The sequence below is a fragment of the Amaranthus tricolor genome, chromosome 16 (genome assembly GCF_026212465.1).
Source record: "Amaranthus tricolor cultivar Red isolate AtriRed21 chromosome 16, ASM2621246v1, whole genome shotgun sequence".
NCBI lineage: Eukaryota > Viridiplantae > Streptophyta > Magnoliopsida > Caryophyllales > Amaranthaceae > Amaranthus > Amaranthus tricolor.
Genome location: NC_080062.1, coordinates 6,544,333 through 6,568,444, shown reverse-complemented (window position 1 = coordinate 6,568,444; position 24,112 = coordinate 6,544,333). Strand labels below are relative to the sequence as shown.

At 30.8% G+C, this 24,112-nt stretch overlaps 1 protein-coding gene across 1 annotated transcript; it reads left to right on the top strand.

Annotated features, from left to right (window-relative positions):
* The first annotated feature begins 16,943 nt into the window (after window positions 1-16,943).
* LOC130803229 (potassium transporter 2) lies at window positions 16,944-23,707 on the top strand. Its single transcript, XM_057667402.1, has 9 exons — window positions 16,944-17,226; window positions 17,315-17,549; window positions 18,152-18,397; window positions 19,062-19,115; window positions 20,359-20,619; window positions 21,058-21,110; window positions 21,240-21,357; window positions 21,642-21,896; window positions 22,166-23,707. Exons 1-9 carry the CDS (start codon window positions 17,185-17,187, stop codon window positions 23,263-23,265), a joined length of 2,364 nt encoding a protein of 787 aa, XP_057523385.1. The 5' UTR covers window positions 16,944-17,184; the 3' UTR covers window positions 23,266-23,707.
* The last annotated feature ends 405 nt before the right edge of the window (window positions 23,708-24,112 follow it).

Genomic DNA, 24,112 nt, shown 5'->3' with positions numbered 1-24,112 from the left:
TATTCTTCTTAATTGCCAAAAAAAATTAATAAAAGTATTCGATGATGAAAATATTTTCAAAAAAAGAAATAAAACAAAATAAATATACATATTAAAAAGAAAAATATAGAAAACTCATTTGAAATGAAAATTCTAAATAATTAATAGTTACTTAACCACTTGAACCTTTGCTCAAAAATTTCTATGTCCTCCACTCTAAAACTTTTTTGGGACAATTGTCCATATACTTTGACTATGGAAAACTCTTCACTTTAATGATTTTATGTTAAAGTGAAATGAGGTTTAAATTTTTACAATATTAAGATCCTAAATTGGTGGTGATTGTTAAAAGATTAGTAGTAGTCTTTTGTTGTAAAATCATCTAAGAGAAACCCAAAATTTGGAAGGTTGAGTGGAACACACAATTATTGGTGTTATGGTACTTAACTTTTACTTTTACTTTGACTTTTTGGTTGATTTTTAATTTTTTGCTTGTTTGTTGATCAAGCAGTCCAAAAAAATATTTGGTTAATGGCATTTAGGTTAGCTGAAAAGCTAGCTTTTAAATCAAAATAAAAAAAAACTAATCCAATTAGCTTTTTTTTTTGTTGCATTTGACTTGTTGGCCTACTTTTTCTTTAATAAACAGCCAAGAACTAATACTTAAATTTCACAAACATCTCCATTACCAGCTGGCTTTTTCAGCTAACTCAAAAGCCAACAAAACAACCAACATATTATGCTAGTCAAACAAACCAACTAAAAAAATCAACAACCAACTTTCAACAGTCATTTGCCAAACACCCCCTATATGAACAAGTAAATTGTCAACAATGGTACCATATTGCTCATTAAAGCACTCGCTTGAGCATTTCTCGTGCTGACAAGCACGAGAAAATGAGAACACAACAAATAAACCATTGTTTACCCTCTTAAAATTTTACTCGATTGATCAAACAAGTCATTGCTTTTGGTGATTTGGCACTCGAAATTACTCTTACACGCACAAATTTGAACAAATTTAATTTGTAAATTATACTCGTTCGAACATGTAGAAACAGTTAGAAATAAAAAGAGGGGGGTGACTTGTTGTTTGATAAGTTTAAACGTTTTTGCCTTGTTTTTGCGGAATTAGAAGCTTAAACTTAATATGCAAACTTAGAAAGAGACAACACAATTTTTACGTGGAAACCTTCTAGGCCTAAATAGAAGGAAAACCAAGACCCTCCGGGATTTTAAATTCTCTACTATATTTTAGGCAATTCATTACAATTACATAAAACAAACAAAAACTAGACCAATACTTCTCTTTCTCTTTCTCTTGCTTCTCACGAAGCTCTCTTCTCTCCTAGACTTCCCAAGTCTAGTTAAAACAATTCTTTCAAAACTCTTTTACAAAGGCCAAAAACTTAATGATAAAATTAATGAGTTGCACAAGAAATATTATTAAGTAAATTGGCAATGTTTTAAGCAAAGAATATTTCTTGTTATTTTTTCTTCACTCACACAGGAAAAATAATCGGTTAAAACAACTCCCTTTTATATAGGAGCTTCACGTAGCTTTGTCAGAAAAATAACTACCCACTTCATCCTTAATCCTAAAATTAAGGAAGAGTAAGTGGAACTTGTTTTGCCAGAAATAAAGCTACGGTTTTATTTTTTAAATAAAGCCTATTAATGTGGAAAAAAATTAGAATAAGTTTTCTCCACCTCTTTTAGAAAATGTGGCGGTTATAAAAATTAGTTATAAATAAAATTTCTTTGCCAACTAACTCATTAATTTATCTATGCAACAAATTAATTTTACCCACACATCAACTAAGAAAAATCAGAAAATATTTTCTACAGATTTTTTCGACTGACGTTGATTCTTCAAGATTTGAGTCTTGGGAACAGAGCATTGTCTCCATTCATCAACAAGTATTGTCAGATTATCAATTTAGGAACAGTAGACCTCCTGTCTACATTTGACATCCTACAATGATCTTCCTTATTTAACTTCCTTGGGTATTTTTGACATGTACAAAGTTCGCAGACCAAGTCTTAGGTACTATCAATGATCTTTATCAAGACCGGATATCGACCTGCACACAATTTCTAAAATACAATTATTTATATTAAATGTAGTCGTCATCAAAACCTAAAAAGTGGGAACAAACCAACTCATTATTTTTGGTGATTTGACACTTAAAATTACACTTTTACAAGCACAAATTAGAACAAATGTAATATGTATATACATGTATAGATTTTGCCAAATTAAATTGATTTGCTGATGAAAGCAATATGCCAACCCTACGAAAAGAGTCAATAGGAAGATCTAAATAAGACGGCATATTGCTTTTTCCTTATAGTCCTAACTTTTCAAAGCCATGTTACAACTTTTCCCTCCACTTTCAAATAATTTAGCCTTTTGCCCAATGTGGGGACATAATGGGCATATTTACGGATAAATACTACTCGTTATGTCCCATAGAATTAGCTTTAATGGCAAAAGTTATGTTATGTAAATCAAGGAAAGGATGAAACAATCACCGGCGTATTTAAGGCTGGAATACACGGACACTTCCCTGAACTGGCGTGTCCTGTGTCGGACACGTGTCGGACACGGACACGCGACGGACACGCGAAAATCCGTGTCCGACACGCCAAATGAAGTGTCCAATATTTTAATATTTTTTCAGACACGCGGACACGGCAGGGACACGGCAAGGACACGAAAGGGACACGGCAAGCAGTCAAAGACACGTTTTTTTAATAAAAACTATTTTCCTTTCTTTACTTCCCATGTTTCTGATAGATATGGTCTTGATATTGATGAATTATTACCACATTTATTATCATTATTTTCAATTTTATCATCATTTTTTCCTAATTTTTGCAACCCAAAAATGATTGAAACCAACATTGAATCTCTATCTTCTTCAGAAAAAACAAAACCCAAATCCATAAACCCTTTAAGTTCTTCAAATTCAAGGTCAAATAAACTCTTACTTAATCTCTTCTTTTTTCTTCTTGATCTGTTGGTAATTTCTGGGTTTATTCCCTTTAATGGAGAAGAAATCAATTTTATTTTTATTTTTTCTGGGTTTTTTTAAATCTTCTGATTTTTTCCCAGAAAAAATGGTTTGCAGTTTTGATGTTAGAAGAACAAAATTTAGAGAAGAATAAGAATCACTTAATTTTGTGGGGAATTTGAGGTAATTTTTTCTAGAAAGGGAATTTTAGTATGAATTGTTGGCAAAGCTGGGATTTCTAAATTTAATGTGGGTAGTTCTGGGAATTTTTTGGATTTGAATGGTTTTGTCTGGAATAAATTAATAAAGATTGTAAAATTATCATTAATTTGATATATTTATTATATTACCATTTTCGTGTCCCCGTGTCCGCCATTTTTAAGTTGGCGTTTTCCCGTACCCGTGTCGTGTCCGTGTCCGTTTTAGTGCAACGTAGATTTAAGGTTTGGAGTTTCAGGGGATATTAATTAATAGGCGAAATTTCTGGAGATTTTTATTTGTAAAATTAATAACTATTTTCCTTCCTTCCTTGCTAAAATTTTAAATACGACATACCATAAAAGAAAATAGAACAAAATAAATCAACTGACCTAATTAAAAAAAAAAGAGATAAAATAAATAAATAAGACAAAATTACTAAAATGAAGGAGTATTTATCATCAAAAGATTTCAGTATTAATTCTACATATTCACTCTTACCCATAGAAAAATCTACTTTCATTTAAAAAAAAAACGCCTAGGGACACGTGATCCCGTGGGCTCTAAGGTAGCTCCGCCACTGAAAACAATAGTAAAAGGATAGTTATAGTTTCTGGATGATCAAGAGAAATGTATGTATGCAATGAAGATGTAAGTTAGTTATCTGAAAGGACATGATCATGGTCAACAGTCCAGTGTCTTGCACAAAGTTAGAGTTCAAGGGGAGAGGTAGTGGACATATTATACCCATACCCCCTTGAGAGAGAGGACAGAAGAAATGCGTGCAAAGAATTTAAACCCCATGTAGAAAGAGTCATGCAAAAGAGTGTGGGTCGTTATGACTAAAAACAGAAATACGATAAACTCTATGAACCTACTAAAAAGGAAAATAAAACTAATTCTATGGGATAGAAGGAGTAACATATAATTTGATGTTTGAGTGCATGAACATGCATGGCAATTGGCATGGATCTCGTTATTATTATTTTTTTGATAAAGATAACCAACATTTGGGTCACTCTTTAGTTCATAAGGCAGATGTTTGAACAAGGTTTGCTTGCTTTCTTTTCTTCTTTTTCTCTTCTTGGATTAAAGTCTTTTAAATCACAATTTATGATGTTATTACCCCACATTAATGACTTATCTATTTAGTGTCACTAATCCACTTTCTTAAACATCTTCTAAGCTAATATGTCCAAAAAAATTTAGATCTAAATAAAGATGTAATATAGAGTTGGTGGAAATTAATAATTAGTGGAAAATGCCATTTACCTACCTAATGTTCAATTTTTATACATGAGTTCTAAACAAATAATAACAAATGTGATATTTTAGAGTAATATATTAATTTTATATTTTTATTAAGTTCAAACGTTTTTTTTTAAAATGTTGTAATTAGGAGAGATTCTTGGATTACAAATATACTTGTTAAATGTCACCATTAATATTTTTGGATTACAAATACGACGACAGAAAGGAAGAACTTGATAAAAATCGAATGTAAAATTTTTTCTTTAAACGGTATTTACTCTCTAATTAATACAAAATTCAATTTCCATTATGCCATTAATATTAACATTGGATTCCAATCTCTAGTGACCTTTAGAAATATGAGGTAATGTGGAGTATTAAGTTTGAACACCCTAATATTTAACATCCATGTGTAAGTTTAACAATAATATGATGTTGCTTTTACGATTCTTTTAATTCACTAAATTTATTTTTACAGATTTACTTTTTTTTTTTAATTGTACTAACGATTTTTACATAAGAATAATTTTACGAAGTTAATTTATTGAGTTAAATTGAATTACAAACATGGATGTCAATTATTAGAATGTATAAAAAGCGACACTACAACATAATTTACTTTTAACGCGATATATTTAGCGATATTTAATTTAAATGTCATTACTTTAAATTTTTAGTAATATATATAGTGGATTTAATGATATTTATTAGACCCTTTAGCAGCATAAAAAGTCATACTAAAGCTTTTCTGCAACATAAGATTTAGTGGTATTTCTCATAAATGCCACTATAGAATATAGTAACAATTACATATGCAACTAAAAGTCAAATAAAGTTTTACTAAATCACTTTATAGTGAAACTTCAAATAAAAATCAATAATTATTGCACTAAAAAATTAGTCAATAACATTTAGAATACCACTAAATTAAATGTAGCAAAAAATTAAATTTGTTATAATGTGAGTTTTTAACTCCTCCTATACAAATATCCTGAATATACAACTAACTAAAACAAAATTTATTTACATAAAAGGTCACATATTCATTTCTAATAAAATTATGATTTAAGGATTAATCTCTTTTATTAGCTTTTCAGATGTATCTTAGTGATGCAAGTAGAGGTGTTCAATAAGTCAGACCGAACTGAAATAAATATGGATCGGGTTGGATAAGGGTTTTTTAAATTTAATATAGACTTTAAATGGGTCGGGCTTTGAAAGCCCAGCCCGGTCCAACCCGGCCCATTTTTATTACTAAAAATTATACTTATCCCCATTTATTAACTTATATCAATTAAATTATCATTATAATAATTAAATTGAAAAAATATTAATAATATTTAATGATATTGTCATTTAAAATATTTAGATTATACATTAATTATGCTATTTATAAAGGCCCCTTTTCGACCTTTATTGAGCCCTTTTATATCCCGGTTTATTTTAAGTATAGTAGAACCCGTTATAAACCCGACCCATTTTCGACCTGGCCCTTACAACGCCCTTCTAAAAACGGGCCAAATAAGGGCTCAAAATGGAAGCCCGGCCCATTGAACACCCTTTGATGCAAGCTATCTAAATGGTTAAGAATGAAATCAAGAGTCAGACCTAGAGGTGTTCATTCGGATGATCGGGTTAGTTTCGGACGGGTGTCATTCGGTTCAGTTGTATTTCGGATCGGTTATTTTTCGGATGCGTGTTACGGCGGGTCACACTGGGGTCACGTCGGTTAGTCACGATTCGGTTGAAGATCAGTTATTTGAGCTATCGAGTTAGAATCGGTTCGGTGTCGGTTGAAGTTCGTGTCGAGTAGTCAATTGGTCTCGGACTGTCATTGGTTAATAATTGGTCCTGGTTTTACCAGATACAGATCGGGTTCGGGTATTATTTTCCAGTAGAATTCAGCTACGAATTACTAATTACTATAGATTGATCAATATCAGATTAAGTTGTTAGACATTTTATATTTGATGATAAGATTCCCCTTAGTTAAGGAAAAATAATTAAAATGCAAATCAGTTAGTGATTATTACTTTGTTATTTTTACTTGTTTGACTGTAAATTAAAATTAAAGTTTTATTATTTTTTATCTAAATTGATTAAAAATAGTTAAATAAACATTGACCATTAATTATTAACTCTAAATATATGAAACCATGTATGTATAAAATTTTATTTATTAAAATTTCTATTACTTTATTAGATTAACTAATATGATGATTGAATATGAGCCGATCATACCTCTATGTTAAAAATTGGCTCAGGTTTACAGCATTTCGATTAAAAATTCATTTGGGTTAAGTCGATTTTAGCCGGATCAAGTTCGGTTTTGAGCATGATTCGGGTCGGGTATGACTCGGGTCGGTCACTATTAGGTTCGGGTAATCTTGGTTAACAATTATATGTCGATTATAAAAATCGATCCCAGTTCCGGTTCGATTTTACGATTTTCGGTCATAAATTGGTTCGGTCGCAACTTCGGTTCGGATAATGTTGGTTTGATAAACCTAAAAAAATATATTTTCGGGTCGGTTAACTTTCGGATTTTTTGGCCGGGTCTCATTTAAACAGCTCTGGTGAGGCCCATGGAAAAAGACCAAACTACTATTCATACCACCAAACATTTGGGCTGGATCCATAATGCTCTCTGCTACTAAGGGATATATTCACAAATTTTCATTTTGATGATTTTAAGAGCTGAAATCAAAGAAAAGTAAGAAGAAAAGGTATGCAATATCCAGCAAGCTGATTCATCTTTTATTCATCACTTTTCATGTATCATTACATCATGCAGCCTATGCTTTTATAGCCTTCCAAAACCAATTCATGTACTACACAATACTATACATGGACAGTTGAAGTACTATGCAACAGAAATTTAATGAAATTAACTAATTGTTGACTCATACTGACACAAAACACAAATTTCATGCACAAGAATATTCTTGAATGCAATGAACTTAAATCTTGCAACAGCTGCTGCTGATGGACTAGAAAATAGAGGAAAGCCCATGGGCTTCAATAAAACGGTCGTATATTTAAAATGAGATAATTGTAAAATGGGGTATATATCTCAACTATTTAAAATATTTACGTTCACATTTAGAATACTCATTTTATAAATTTGGGCTTCTGTTAATTAAAGACATACAAGACTTGCTCAGACATATTAAGCATCAACGAATTAATTTCAATTACATTTAATTCGATCTAAATGATCCAAGCATTATAAGGTCGATCAGTAAGTAATCTAGTAATAATACACTATATATGTACTTATATATATTATCGGGGAGGATCAAATGAAAATTATTAAGTTGGTAAAACCGTAAAATCAATATTCATTATTTAGTAAACATAATAACATTGACAAATGTATTTTGAAAGATTGAATCTTTCACCACTTTGTGGTTATGACGTGAAGTTTTGCATACTTATAAGATATTGATATTTATAAGGTAAAATTAAACTCATTACATTTCACCAAACTTTATGTCCTTATTCAAGAGGAAAATTGAGTGCACAACTAATTCATGAAAATTAATTAAGAAACCCACATTACACCAAATTTGGTTTTATATATATATATATATATATATATATATATATATATATATATATATATATATATATATATATATATATATATATATATATAATTCATCACCAATTGTCACCAAAGTTAACGTGAACAACTAGATTTAGATTTTCCATATCTAATTTTGTTGCAATTTACTAATGAACTAGGTTTTCTTGTAGTAGTGATCCAAAAGTTTTTTTTACATCTATATTATGAACCAAACAGTTTGCTGAAAGATTGTCTTTCTAAAAGACGTTCCTTAGGCATAGTCTATTAAAACTTAATGCATATCCTTACTCTATATTTTTCTTTATAGGCTGATCCAATAAAAAATGGTCTCAAAAAGACTGTCTCTCACAAAAATTTTGGGATTATAAACTATTCGAAAAGGTTATATTATAATAAAAAGTGATAAATAGTAGATTCTAACTTCAAAATATTGAAATGAAAATATAAAAGTATTAAAAATTTTAAAAATAGTTGAGTTGATAAGATTTTGGTTGTATCAATCAAATTTTGATTTGGGTAAAAAATTAGCTATTAGCGTACGCTCCCACTGTCTATAATTTTGCTAACTCTTATGCCCTTAACTTCTATATGTTGTGATTTAACTATTGTAAAGAATGTGCAATACTTAAAGTAGTTTTCATCTAATAGGAATTTTTACTTACCGACTTGAGCAACAGAAAGATTTTCTTTTATTAGAATAAACGATTTATAATACAAAATAAAAAATAAAACAAAATAATTGAACTTTTACCATCCCAATTGGGGGCGAATTCAAGCTTTGAAATAGATTGCGAGGTTAACTACGAGAAATTTAATTTTTTGTGATATTGATTTTAGTGGCATTAAAAATGTCGCTGATTTATATTTTTAGTGTAATAATTATTAATTTTTATTTTAAATTTAACTATAAAGTAATTTTGCGACACTTTATTTGGTGTTTCGTGACATATGTAATTGTTATTATAATTTATAGTGGCATTTATGAGAAATGTCACTAGATCCTACATCGCAAAAAGTTTTAGTATGATTTTTTAATATGCTGCTAAAGGGTCTAATAAATGTCAATAAAATCCTCTATATATACTATTAGAAATTCGAAGTAGCGACATTTAAATTAAATATCGCTAATTATATCTCATTAAAAGCAAATTATGTTGTAGTGGTTTAATTATATACTAAATCATAATCAGGGTTGTTTTCGAATTTTTAAAGTCTTGAGTGAAATTTAAATATAAGCTTTTTGAGTACAAATATGTATCAAACGACAATAATAAAACTACTATTAAATTTTTATTAAATAAAGTATTCATTTGTTCAATTAATTTGATTAAAGAAGATATTTAAATTACAACAAAATGATATAATAATAGCACTGGTTTTTGATAGGAATAGTATTTAGTTACCTATATTGAGTAAATATCAATGAAAAAATGAAGCAAATGAGAAACTAAAAATAATACTACCTCCTATTCAGTCTAATTGTCCCTTTTTTTTTGCACTATTCACTTATCATTCTTAATTTGTATTTTACTCTTAATCTATAACTTAAAACATGGTCACGTGGGATCTTGTTTAATTCGTCTCAATATAAGGATTAATAATATTAACTTTTTTATAGTTTTTAATTAAGAATAATTTGAGATATTAAAAGTTAAAATATTGTCTTGGCAAGTGTGAAAAATCAAATGGGATAATTGGGCTGAATAGAAGGGAGTATATTTTTAATAGAATATATTAATTTATTTAAACCCTTAAATAACATGGCCTGCAACCCCGGCTCTGACCAATAAATCCTACAAACTCTGAAACTCATATTGAGAAAGTTACAACAGTCAAACATTTTTCATGCAATTAAAAAGAAAAGTAGTCCAACAAAGAAGAAAGAAACATAAAAGTTACCTCAAAAAAGAGCAAATAAGAAGGAAAAATAATATAAAGAGAGAAGAGTATAGTTGTTAGGAGTTAGGACAGCGAAAGAGCATGGTTTGCCCATCTTCTTTATCTCCTTTGGCAATAAGAATAGGAATAGGATAATTAACTTCACATGGTTTGCCCATCATCCAACATGCACTACCACATTTTATCTTTCATCATCATATATTCGGTATATCTTATTAATAGTGGCTATAATTAGAATCGGAAAATGGTTAGATGACTATAAATCACACAATTAGGGTCAATGTAAATCCAATTAACCGGAGTAATGAATATAATGCTAGTGTGAGAATTTTTATTGATTTCTGGCCAATCGACCAATAAAGTATCTTTAAGAAATCTGCACAAGCCAAAAGACGTTAGAAAGGCTCAAAGAGTGTCTTTGGGGCCCAAATATTGGAAATATAATGCAAATACAAATAAACAAACCGATTTGTATTTTCCTTGTGTGGATGGCAATGGAACTCCTTGCTTTGTAAATCACCAAATGGACACCATTAAGATAAGGTTGCGACAATCAGAGAAGTCGCTCGGAAACTTGATATGAGTAGAAGGCGTTCATACACTTTCCTATTGCGATATTTCTCCCACAAAGGTGCTTGGGATGATAAATGAAATTCATAATGAGATACAATCTACACAATAAAATCCTAGCACAAGGAAATTGCAATAGTAAATACAAGTGTTGTAGAGAATTATGAACTTTGATGATATTAAGAGTTAATTACTCTCTCAATATTATGTCATGAAAGGAAGAACAAGAATAAGAGTATTCTTAAGAGAGAAATCATAAATCATATGAAATTGGGATGGTTGTCCCTTGGCACGCAAGCTCTATTTATAAAGCTATGCATCAAACAATACCTCATTTTGAAACAAAAGTGTTTCACCAAGCAAAGCTTATGAATCAAAGTAATGTTTCACCAAGCAAAGCTTACGAACCAAATTTATGTTTCACCAAGCAAAGCTTATGAATCAAAGTAATAATTCATCAAACAAAACTTATGAATCAAAGTAATAATTCATCAAATTCTTTGAGGCATTTAATTTGGACTTATAATATATTTATTTAGTCCCACTACTATACTAAGTATGTAGTATATACAAATCTAGGTCTATATACTCTATATGTTCAACAATCCTCCCCCATTTAGAGTATAACAAACCTCCTGCAAACCTCCTTCTTCCTTTACACATTAAGTATATAAAATTCCGTTTCATGCATCAACGCTAATGTCCCTACGGATTGAATTAACGCCTAGTATAAAACGCTTCACAAGCGATCGAACTAGAATGATGTCCCTACGGATTGAATCAACTAGCCCATCCAACCACTTGAAGGTTAAATACACAAAAAACCAATAACACATTGTCATTTACCTTGACACATTATATAAGTAGGCCGTGTCCATATCTATTCATAAGTTTATCATAGTCGGATATGCCAATCTTGACTACTTATATAAGTAGGTTCTCACTACGTAAAACATATCCCCGTGATAGGATACCACCAAGAGCTCTTCAACCCTTGACCTTGAGAACTGAAGCGACTACCTTGTCATCACGGTCTAAAGAAACTATGGGTCATTCATCCTTGTTGCATTCAAAGACTTTAAAGGACTTTACCACATTGAATTCAAGACACAATGCTACTTGTGTGTGAATTGGGACTTTCCTTTAAACTTTATTGACATAAACCGATCTCAATTGACGCTTGTTCAATTGAAACCTTACTCATGGCTTTAGTGAAAAAATCAACCAAATTGAACTTGGTGTTCACATAGTCAAGAGTTATGACCCCATGAATGATAAGATCTTGCACTAGACTGTGTCTAAGAGCAATGTGTCTAGACTTACCATTATACACTTGACTATAAGCTCTTCCCAAAGCCGTTGTGCAATACGAATGAATTGCCACCGATGAAAATGGCTTTGGCAACAAAGGTATCTCAAACATGAGATTCCTTAACCACTCCGCTTCATTTGCCGCCGAGGCGAGTGCAATGAATTCTGCAGACATAGTGGAATCTGCTATTACCATTTGTTTCTTGGAAGCCCATGAAATGGCACCTCCCCCATAAACAAACACCCAACCACTAATTGAAGAATTATCCTCTTCATTAGTGATCCAACTAGCATCGGAATAACCTTCCAAAATAGGAGGTTCACCACTATAAGTTATACCATAATTTACGGTTCCTTTCAAGTATCATAATACTCTCCTTATCGCCAACCAATGTTGGGGACCCGAGTTACTAGTAAATCTACTCAATTTACCAACCGCAAATGCTATGTCCGGCGTTGTTTATGTCATAGCATACATCAAAGATCCAATAATCTTTGCATACTCCAATTGAGAAATTGGTTTTCCGGTATGCTTGGTAAATTTCATACATTGCTCCATGGGACTTGAGATTGGTGTCGAATCTTGCAATTTAAACCTATTAAGCACTTTATCAATTGCACTTTATCAATGCAATTTAAACCTATTAAGCACCTTACTCAATTTAAGTTTGTATATTTAAATTTGTATTAACTCAGTTAAAGAATAAGTATTATTTTTTTAGGTATGATCTTAAGGTCGATTATCCCTTAATCTTTATCTTCCCTTAAACTACGTATCCTGTAATCCAAGAAACATGCTTGTATTAATAATAAAACTCAGTTTTTTGTTTAGATATTGATTTTTGTATATACATTAATGTAAATAATTATTTTTATAATATATATTTAATTTTTGAAATCTCGTATTATGTGTATTTTAATTAATGATTAAATTAATTATTTAATTTCAATATAATTATTTTTTTTTGATTATTTATAGTTTTGAATATTATTTAAAAAAATTGAATAATTGTTGTTATTGTTAAATAATAATAGTAATAATTACTAATATTATTTAATAATAATAAAAAAATATTCAATGAGTTTTTTAGAACCTGAAAATTGGCTAGCTACAAATTTGGCGACAAATTAATGTTTTGTCACCAGACAATTTTTTTAGTGACAAAATAACTAGTGATAAAGCGTTTTATCACCAAAATTGTTGCAAAAACGCTTTTTATGACAAATAAAGGAACGTTATTTCTTATTCAAATGAATTTAATACTACTAAACTAAATTCATTTTTACAATTTTTTTTTCTTCTTTGCACAATTGATATTTACTACTCTTACGCTGAACTTATTTTTGTATTTAAAGAGCAGACATTTAGCATCACTCAATAATTTATTGTCTTTAAACTAATATCTAAATTTAAGAATTAGATTCTATCCATTTTATCCATAATAACTCTATGCACAAAAAAGTCATATCATCAAAATAACTATCAATAACAAACACCAAATAGTTTATTTGCTATTCAAACAATTTTCTAACTCAAATTGTTTCAACTTAATCAAATATGATTCTGACCATTTATCACACGATTTTTTAAGGTATTAAATAATACTCCCTCCTATTCAGCTTATGTGTCCCATTTACTTTTGAGACACTGTTCATTTATTACTCTTAAATTGCATTTTATTATTAATCTATAAGTTAAAACATAGTCATGTGGGATTTTATTTGATTCGTTTTGATGTAAAGATTATTAAGTTAAAACAATTTCGATTTATTAAGGATTGAATAAGTGCATTGGATAGAGTGTATAAAGTAAATGGGACACTTAAAATGAATAGGAGGGAGTATTAGTTTACATTAGTTTATAGAAATAATATTATTTCTTCTTTATTATAATTACATACTTTTTGCTTAAATATTTTTTTAATATAATAAGTATAACATTGAAAATTGGAGAAAATTACTTTTAAAAACCTCAACTTGTTATGATTTAATTCAAAAAATTCTAACTTTAAATTAATATTTTTCTGTTATTTCAATTTATTTGAGTTAAATTAAGTATGGCTTATCACATTATCCATGAATCGAATTCTTCAATAATTAAAATAAGTACTTTGGTGGTCACTATTTCATGAATCACCAGCTCACATGTCTTCATGTCCACAACCGTGATTTTTACATGAATAAGATGTGGGGTTTTTTAAAAACGCGTGGAGCATACTTCCAACTTCCAAACATTCAATTCTATGTAGTGTATTCCTTAAATTATATTATTATTATTATTACAAAATAAATTCTGCTGAATATTATCATATTTCTAGCATTAAAATCAATTTAAATATAATGAGAGTAAAAATGAAAAATTAGAGCAAATAAAAAGAAGAAAGAGCGTAAATCCTAAAAATTAATTTATAAAAACACAAATTCACAAACCAAACAGTGAAAATATCTACCATAATTATGCATAATATTTCACATTACTTCTATAGGAATTTCCGAATTTCAGAAAGTTTATAATTAGAGTTTTATTTGTTTAACAAAATAATTAGAAACCATAAATTTTAGAATTAATTCTCGTGAAATCTAATTTTCTAAAATGTAGGAGTTAATAACCATGATTTCTCTCATCATTACAAATTTTTGTGTTGATTACAAATTTTCATATCAATCAAATAAGATTAATTTGATACCTATAAAACTAGCATGAGAAATCATTTATGATGAACTAGTATAAAAACCGTGTAATGTAAGGAGTTGTGAGTATAAAATATATAAATAAAAATTTTAAAGATATGTTATATTTAAATTAATTTAATTATTTATTTTTATTAGATTGTATGATATGATTTAAAAAATTTATTTTTAGTATTCAAATTAATTTAACCATTTGTTTTCTAGGTTAGGTAAATTTTAACAAAATATAACTCATGTTATTTTTAACTATCATTCTATGCAATAAAAATTTTTAGTGGATTAGTATAATAAAAATATTCAAATTATTTACTTTATAAAGATCAAATTCAAATCAATAATTTATTTAATATAGCTCAATCTAAGCTATAATCATTCAGTTTATTTTCCCTATTCATATATGATCAATTTTAAAGCTTATGTGATTACTTTTTTGTAAGTCTTATGTAATATCTTTTAAGGCCTATGTGATTACTTTCAAAGGCCTATGTGATCATTTTTATTTTACTATGTAATCACTTTTAAAGCTTAGTAGTATAAAAAACCCAGGCAATGCACAAAGTTGTGAATATGAAGATATATAAATAAAAATTTAAAAGATATGTAATATTCAAATTAATTCAAGCATTTTATTATTAGATTGTATGATATGATTTAAAAAGTTCAATTTTAGTATTCAAATTAATTTAAGCATTTGTTTTCTATGTTGGGTAAATTTTAATAAATTATATCTCATGTAATTTTGAACCTTATTTATATCATTCTATGCAAGAAAATTTTCTAGTTAATTAGTATTATATAAATATTCAAATTATTTATTTTATAAAGATGGTTAATTTAGGGTATATAATAAATTCAAATTAATAATTTATCTAATACAGTTCAATTTAAGTCATAATCATTCAGTTTATTTTTTTAAAAAAAAAGGTAAAACACAATTTAATTAATTTTTTGAATAGCTAAAAATGACATGTTGATTAATTATAAGTAAAGTAAGCCAATATAACCAATAAAATCATTCCATCTCATCGAGCTCCATTAAGTTAACAGGTGGAATTTTTCAGTCTTTCCAAAATATTGTAAGACTTGTCGAGCTCAATAAAGATGACAAGTGAAAATTTTCAATCTTTTTAATAGAATGTATGATTTACGAACTCCTACAGAAATTTAATTTCAATGACATTCAAAGAGCTTTTAGTAATGGCTTATTTTATTTATTTGTAAAAACAATATAGGGCATATTCAGCCTAACATAGTTGTGTGACTAGTTGTTAGCAGTTTAAGTGGTTGTAGTTGTACAATTATAATTATTAGATATTTAGGTGCCTAATATGATGTATAAATTAAAATTATTTAGTAAAATGGTATTTATAGTACGGCCTGTTGGAATATAATTTATTGAGAAAATGTAGAGATGTAAATATAAACAAAGAATTAAAGGGTAAAACTGTAGATATGCCCATTCGGATCATCAGATCGATTTTAAATTAAGTATTTTGAGTTAGTTTAAAAACAAATTTTATGTTCACATTAATTTTTACATAATCAATAAATATTTAATTATTGAGTTTGTTTTGAGGAAATTTAGAAAAATCTGAAGAGAGAAATAGATAAAAGTATTAAATGTCCATTATTTTTGGTGGGGGGCTCCTTGTTATGATATCCTTACTTATTAGTTATTACAACTGTCGTTGGGTCACGTGATTCAGCTACACCATACATATATCTGCCGTTATTTAACATTCCTTAATAATTTGGCACACAACGATCTTTCTTTCATCTCTCTGTAATTTGCTAATTTTCAGGATTTACATACATTTGCCAAAAATTTCACACAAATTTCATTCTAATCTTTTCCCTTGGTATATGTCCATTATTTTAATGTTCTAAATGCTCTTAAATTGAATGATTGTATTTTCATCAATATACCCATATGATCGGTTAAATATTTGTTTTTTTATGTGCGCTAAAGATACTCAATTGTTATTTATCCTGTATTTTATATTAAAATTTTTATACTTAAATAAAGGTTCTTTACACTTGTAAATACATTAAGTCATTCTGAGTAAGATTTTTATACAGACGACCCGTATACGATCCTAGACTTCTAAATAGACTAAAATCTAAAACTCTTCGTATTTATAAATGCAAATTAGATAGAATACTTAATTATACTCGTAACTCATGATTCATGACTAATATTCTATCCGTATCATTAAATTTCCTATCAATATATAATAATAATAATAATAATAATAGAAGTAACATTTTTCCTTACAATATATTGTAATTCATTTATTATTATCTTTATTTATATATTTTTATAAACATAAAAATGATTTGTTCATTTTTATTATGCTTCTTCAGAATGCAGTCATCTTTCTACTAACATGATATGAAAGTTGATGGAATGTGGAGGCCCCATAAAGTTGCTAAATTTTGGTCATTTTCATTGAAAAAGACTTCCCCTTTACATATTTTTATCGTACTATTTTTTTTTTCTAAGGTAAAGTGAAGAAATTTGCAAGATATGGGTTTTATTCTCATCTGGGTATTTCTTAAAATTTCCTCTCCATTTTTGTTCTAGAACGAAGAACCTTCCATAACTCACAAAATCTTCCATTTTCAAATTTTTTTTTCTTTTTTTCTTCTTCTGGGTTGAAGAATTTATGCACAAATTCTATGGATATTAATAGTAACTGCTGGGGTTCCAACAATAATAAGGTAACTGACTAAATTTATATGTATTTGTGCATAAATTGATTTAAAGTGTCGATTTTTATTAAAGTTGTAATCTTTTTTTCATTGGTAGGATAAATCTTGGAGGGCAGTTTTGTTGTTAGCATATCAAAGCCTTGGTGTAGTATATGGAGATTTAAGTATTTCCCCTTTGTATGTTTTCAAGAGTACATTTGCAGAAGACATTCACCATTCTGAAACTAATGAAGAAATTTTTGGGGTTCTTTCATTTGTTTTTTGGACTCTTACTTTACTTCCTTTGTTTAAGTATGTGTTCATTGTTCTAAGAGCAGATGACAATGGTGAAGGTAAGAGTTAGTTACTTTGATTATTACCAAAAATTGTATTACTTCAATTAGAGTTTGATAGAATAGGGAGTATAACATATTTTGGGTTTTAACCATGAGCTTAAACTTTTGGTGAATTCGGTTACTTCTAAGGGATCTCGTGTGAGGGATGTGATATATTGAGTATATAACATATTTTGGAATTTCAACCATTGTCTTAAGATTTGGGTTGATTTGGTTCGTTGACATGGTATTCGAAGCCAGTATGACATATGGGTTTGAATCGAATCTATGAGGAGATAGGAGATACGAAAGGATCTCGTGTGAGAGGTGTGATAGAGTATATAACATATCTTGGAATTTCAACCATAGGCTTAAGCTTTGGGTTGATTTGGTACGTTGACATGGTATTAGAATACAGTGTGCCACATGAGTGTGCCTTGAATCCATCCCTCATTTTAGTACGAGGAGATACAAAAGGATCTCGTGTGAGTGGGTGTGATAGAATATACAACATATCTTGAAATTTCAACTATCAGCTTATCAGCTTATACTTTTTGTTGATTTAGTTTACAGAGTCATAGATTAATTCTAATTAGTAATAATTTTTGTATGAATTTTAGGTGGTACTTTTGCCCTTTATTCCTTAATATGTAGGCATGCAAAAGTGAGCCTTCTGCCAAACAGGCAAGCATCTGATGAAGATGTATCAACTTACAAGATGGAGCACCCACCTGAGACTAAGAGTACTTCTAAAGTTAAAATGGTGCTAGAGAAGCATAGATGCTTGCATACTGCATTGCTAATATTGGTTCTTCTTGGTACTTGTATGGTTATTGGAGATGGACTCCTTACTCCTGCTATTTCTGGTATAATGTCCCTCTATAGACCTGTTGATTAAGTTCAACAATGTGTTTGGATAGCGATTTTGGAGGGTATAGAAATTTTAAGATCGATTTTTGGTTGGTTTGATATGAAATCGGGACTTAAATTAACTAAAAATTCCGGTGTTGGATAGATTTGGTTGGAAATTTAGTATATTTTGAAGTGAAATTGCACTCATTCATGTGAAAGTGGTTTTTCAGATTGATGTTTCCATGTTTGTTCAATGATTGTTTTAGAGAAAATGACTAAAACAAATAGTTTTGCATTAAAACGTAGTACCAGTGGCGGATGCGGCCTTATTCAATGTTGTCAATTGTGAGCATTTAAAAAGTTATATCTTTAAATATGCTAATAAGTGTACTTGTTAAGTTGGTTAAAATATTGGTATGTGACAGCATTGTCCCAGTTTAAAGTCTTATCTATTCGACATCTTTTGATTTTATTTTGAATTCGCCACTGCATAGTACTACCTCTGTTCCAACACTATATTATAGTTTGATTGAAAAATAGACATTCGAAAAAAATGTAGAACATTTGGGACGGAGGGAGTACAATCTTTTGGATCTTAGCCATCATTGGTTGTTACTTGTTAGTTCTTCAGTCTCCTTTTTGAACCCTGCTGATGCCATTTTCTCCATTTTTATGTAGTTTTCACTGCAGTTTCTGGCCTCGAGTCATTGATGTCTCATGAGAATCATCAATGTAAGTCTTTTATAATCTACTATTACAGTCCACCATCAGTTTTTCATGTTTGTGTATTTTCCGAATCATAACGGACTAAGTAAAATGACTTATTAAATCATCTGCATTTATAATTGACATGAACTTGCATGTAATGTTTATTATCTTAGGGTTAACCGAAATAACTTTATTATCACTAACAAGGATAAGATTGCGTATAAGAATTTTTTGAGTTCGCACCATATGACATAAGAATTTTTTGAATTATATGATGCTAATTCAAAGAAACAGAGGAAACGTAAGTTAGTGCTTAAAGTTGGTAAGTTGACTACAAAACTGAAATGTAGCTAATTGTCTTAACCATCAGGGTGGAGAGTAGATTAGTGGCATTTTTTCTGCACCTTTTCTTTTTTCATGTGTCAGCAGTGCTGTTGGTGTGTCCACAAGGACCACAGCTCTGAGTGGTGGATACTTAATAAATAATCTCATGTCGCCATGTCCTTTTGATTTTGCTGTATTTTTGTTTTGAGTCGTTCTTTTAATTTTGTTACATTTCTAATTTTAGATTTGATCTCACTCTCTCTTTTAATCATATCCGCAAACTTGTTCTTAAGAAAATCGGTATTTCTTTTTATTTTTTGCCTTATTTTTCCGTGCAAATCAATAAAGTTAATTTTTCTCGTTGAGATTAAGTCAAAGAGACATAAGATATAATATACTAGATAGCATAGTATAGCGGGGACCTAACAATTTTACTATGAGGGTCCTCGATGTTCATGATGTATTTTACTCGAAGATATTCAACATTTTATTTACAAATTTTCTAAAAAAAAGCAGTATTTGTTTCAATTTATGGTGGGACCGGTAAACTCCCATGTCCCAAGCCCCTTGATGGGTCTGCCAATAATTGAATATATATTTTAGATGGAGAGATAAGTATTATAGTTTGGCGTCCATAATTATGTGAAAAAATTATTAACAGTGTACTTATGGAAAAAGATACACTTACTCCTATTTGAAATATTCACATCCCGATTGTGACATGTTGTGTGGGAAAATGTCACTATCAGACTATCAATAGCAAAAATAATGGAAACGGAGGAAGTAATTTATATAGTCTTACACTGTTAATGCAAGCCTGCTGATTTTCAAGCATCGTGTAAGTGCAGTCGAAACGATTTCCAAAATCCAACCCCTAATAAACTCGAGCCTTTTACATCATGTCAAAACACATTATGATTAGATTTCTCTACCCCATTTGCAGATGCTGTTATTCCATTTACATGCTTCATCTTAGTCTGTCTTTTTGCACTACAACATTACGGTACACATCGAGTGGGGTTCGTGTTTGCACCGGTAGTTTTGATCTGGTTACTATGCATAAGCGGTCTAGGGTTATATAACATTCTTCATTGGAATCCACATGTTTATCAAGCTATATCTCCATATTACATGTACAAGTTCTTAAAGAAGACTACAATAAGCGGATGGATGTCGTTGGGTGGTGTTCTGCTGTGCATCACAGGTAAAAACCTTTTGCTCATTTGAGTACTTCACTGCATGCACTAATTCTTTATTAAGGCGCATTTTGAATGCATTTATTGTTATGAAATTGATTTCTGATTTTTGTACCCTTTTGCATCAATGAACTTTGTTAAAGAACCAACTCAACCAAAAGCTTAAACTGATGGTTGAGGCCCAAAATATGTTATATACTCTAATACGCCCCCTCACACGAGAGTCCTTTGGGTTAGAAGTGTGGATGCAGCATTGACCCTCCTTTTACCTGGCTCTAAATATTCCACTGTACATAAGGGGTGTTTGAGATTTGGACTCGTGACCTCTTGGCACGCTGACTCTAATACCATATCAAGGAACCAATTCAACCAAAAACTTAAGCTTTTGGTTGAAGCCTTAAGATATGTTATATATTCTAACAATCTTATAACATTTTTTTTTTCAGGTTCTGAGGCGATGTTTGCGGATTTAGGGCACTTCTCTTACATGGCGATTCAGGTACATTATGCAACTTCCACGATTGAAGAGTTGTTCAGTCATTTTGTACAAATCTCTGTTCTCTATGTTGCTCTTCATTACTTAATGCACACTACTACAAATGGGATTTTGAAAGGTTAAATTTTGCAGATTGCTTTCACTTTTCTGGTGTATCCAACCCTCATACTAGCTTACATGGGTCAAGCAGCTTATCTTTCCATGCATCACGAGAACGTCGACGCTATCAGCTTTTACCTCTCTGTTCCCGGTACCTTAATTGTCCTATGCTTAACTTTTTTTATTTTAACGTGTTGTTTCCAAGATTCCTAATTCTTTGGTTTTGGATAATAATTGACTGTAAGACAACTCATTATACCACGTGCACTTCTAATTTATTTGTAGTAGATGATTTTCATGATCAAAGGTTAGCCATAAACAACCTCTTTGTTATTAGAAGGCCATTTTATGTCCATAGTTTATGTCCTTTCACTTTACGAACTATGTAATTGGTTCTAGCAGTAAGACAATTGACACTGAAACTTACGTGTGCAGAAAAGGTCAAATGGCCCGTAATTTTGGTAGCAATACTTGCTTCCGTTGTGGGAAGCCAAGCAATTATAAGTGGGACATTCTCGATCATTAACCAGAGCCAGTCACTTGGTTGTTTTCCCCGAGTCAAAGTAATTCACACATCAGATAAGATACATGGCCAAATATACATCCCCGAGATCAACTGGATACTGATGGTTCTCTGTATTGCTGTCACAATCGGATTCCGAGATACTAAACACTTAGGAAATGCATCAGGTGATCTCTACATTTCTTGCTTGTTCTAGATCGTTGTAATTTAATTCGCCAGTTAATTCGCTTTTTGAATTTGTGATCTGCTCAAAATGACCTTAAAATAGCCCAAAACTGACTATAATTCGCTTTTTCTGATTCGCGATTTGCAAAGAGATTAGTGAACTTGTGACAGTGTTCTAAATCTTTAAGACGGGATGAGAATCTTTTTCCTTTATATCTTTATTATTTGCGAGATCCGTAGGGACCTAATGTCGTTCCGAACTATCGTACAGGTTTAGCTGTGATGACAGTGATGCTGGTGACAACATGCCTAATGTCGTTGGTCATTGTTCTATGCTGGCATAAACCTCCGATGTTGGCCTTGTGTTTCCTTCTCTTTTTCGGCTCAATCGAAATCCTCTATTTCTCAGCGTCTCTAGTGAAATTTTCCGAGGGTGCTTGGCTTCCGATCCTGCTAGCCCTCATCCTCATGACAATCATGTTTGTATGGCACTACGCCACGATCAAAAAATATGAATTCGATCTCCACAACAAAGTCTCCTTGGACTGGTTGCTAGCCTTAGGTCCAAGCCTAGGAATATCTCGAGTCCCGGGCATCGGGATGGTCTTTACTGACCTCACTTCAGGCATCCCCGCGAACTTCTCTCGCTTTGTCACCAATCTCCCTGCCTACCACAAGATACTGGTCTTTGTGTGTGTGAAGTCTGTTCCTGTTCCCTATGTACCCCCAGCCGAGAGATACCTTATTAGCCGTGTAGGTCCCCCTGCCCACCGCTCTTATCGTTGCATTATCCGATATGGGTATCGTGACGTCCACCAAGACATCGACTCCTTTGAGTCCGAGCTAGCCGCCAAGTTGGATGAATTCATTCGTTTCGACTGGGCTCAAGACCATAGAGAAGGTCGACAGTCCTACGAATTCAATGAAGCACAGGACAACGAACCTAATGCGTGTCACTTAGCAATTACAAACACGATCAGATACTCACGTGAACCTCCATACGAGATCGATGAAAACCCACAACCAGCAAGCGTCTCCATCGGACTACCGACAGTTGGGAGCATAGGGGATATCACAGAAATGGAGCCAATCAAACGACGAGTGAGATTTTCTGACGAAACATGGGGATGTGACGAGAATGAAGTTCAAATGCTGCAAGAATTAGACGATCTCTGGGATGCTCAGCAAGCCGGGAGTGCATTCATAATAGGTCATTCTCATGTCAGAGCGAAACAAGGATCATCTTTTCCTAAGAGCTTAGCCATAAATTTCGGGTACAATTTTTTGAGGAGGAACTGCCGAGGACCTGATGTTGCTCTAAGGGTTCCACCGGTGTCGCTGCTCGAGGTTGGCATGGTCTATGTTGTTTAAGACAGGGATAATGCTTTGTAATTAACTATACATTATCGGTTTTGTTCATACGGAAGAAAAGAGGAAGAAGTTTTTATGCAACGACACAAATCGGCGAGTTAAAGGACATGTCTTATGTCTAATTAAGGAAATGCTTTTGTACAGTCTTCCTGTGATGAGTTTTACTTCAGTATATGTCCCTCTTATGATAGTAAATGAATCAGTCATGGTTGTTCAAAAGGAAAATTTTCTTTCCATGGTTAAGAATCATAGAAAAGAAACATGTTGGTTGTAGCTAAGGAATGGTTAAGCTAGCTTCCCATTTTTTGTTATAATTTTTAAGTTTTTAGTATTTCAATTTGGTATTATTTTTATATTTATTAGTTTAAGAGATATATCGATATAATTTATAGTTTTTTGTTTTGGATTATAATAAATCGCATTAAAATGACGTATTAATTCATGTGTACTTATTTTTTATCAAGGGTCAATAAGAAACAACAAACAACTTTTTTATTATCATTGACATTGACGAAGGTAAGGTTTTTGAAACTTCCTCTAAGTGAGTCAATTAATTATATTGGAGTAATTAAATAATGTTTATTGATTAAAGAGATAAATTACCTAAGGGGCACTAGACTTGTAGAGTTCTATGAATAGACGATCGCCTCAAAGTGTCACTAGTAGGGAGCTTGAACCCTCAACTTCTAAGTTGAAAGGCATAAATTTTATTATTATCAGGTAGACTGAAGGAAGGGTGGTCTAAGTAAGGATTGAATCCATGAGCTTATCTAAAGTAATAATTGCTTTTTAATTGAGACAAGACCAATACTCAAAAGGTACCGTTTTTACTACTCTTACTCTTAAC

Bases quoted from the DNA above. Each gene is read 5' to 3' on its own strand.
- LOC130803229 (XM_057667402.1), top strand. From the start codon at position 17,185: ATGGATATTAATAGTAACTGCTGGGGTTCCAACAATAATAAG. The intron at 18,398-19,061 runs GTATAATGTCCC...ATTTTTATGTAG, and splicing joins CCTTACTCCTGCTATTTCTG to TTTTCACTGCAGTTTCTGGC. The intron at 21,111-21,239 runs GTACATTATGCA...TAAATTTTGCAG, and splicing joins TCTCTTACATGGCGATTCAG to ATTGCTTTCACTTTTCTGGT.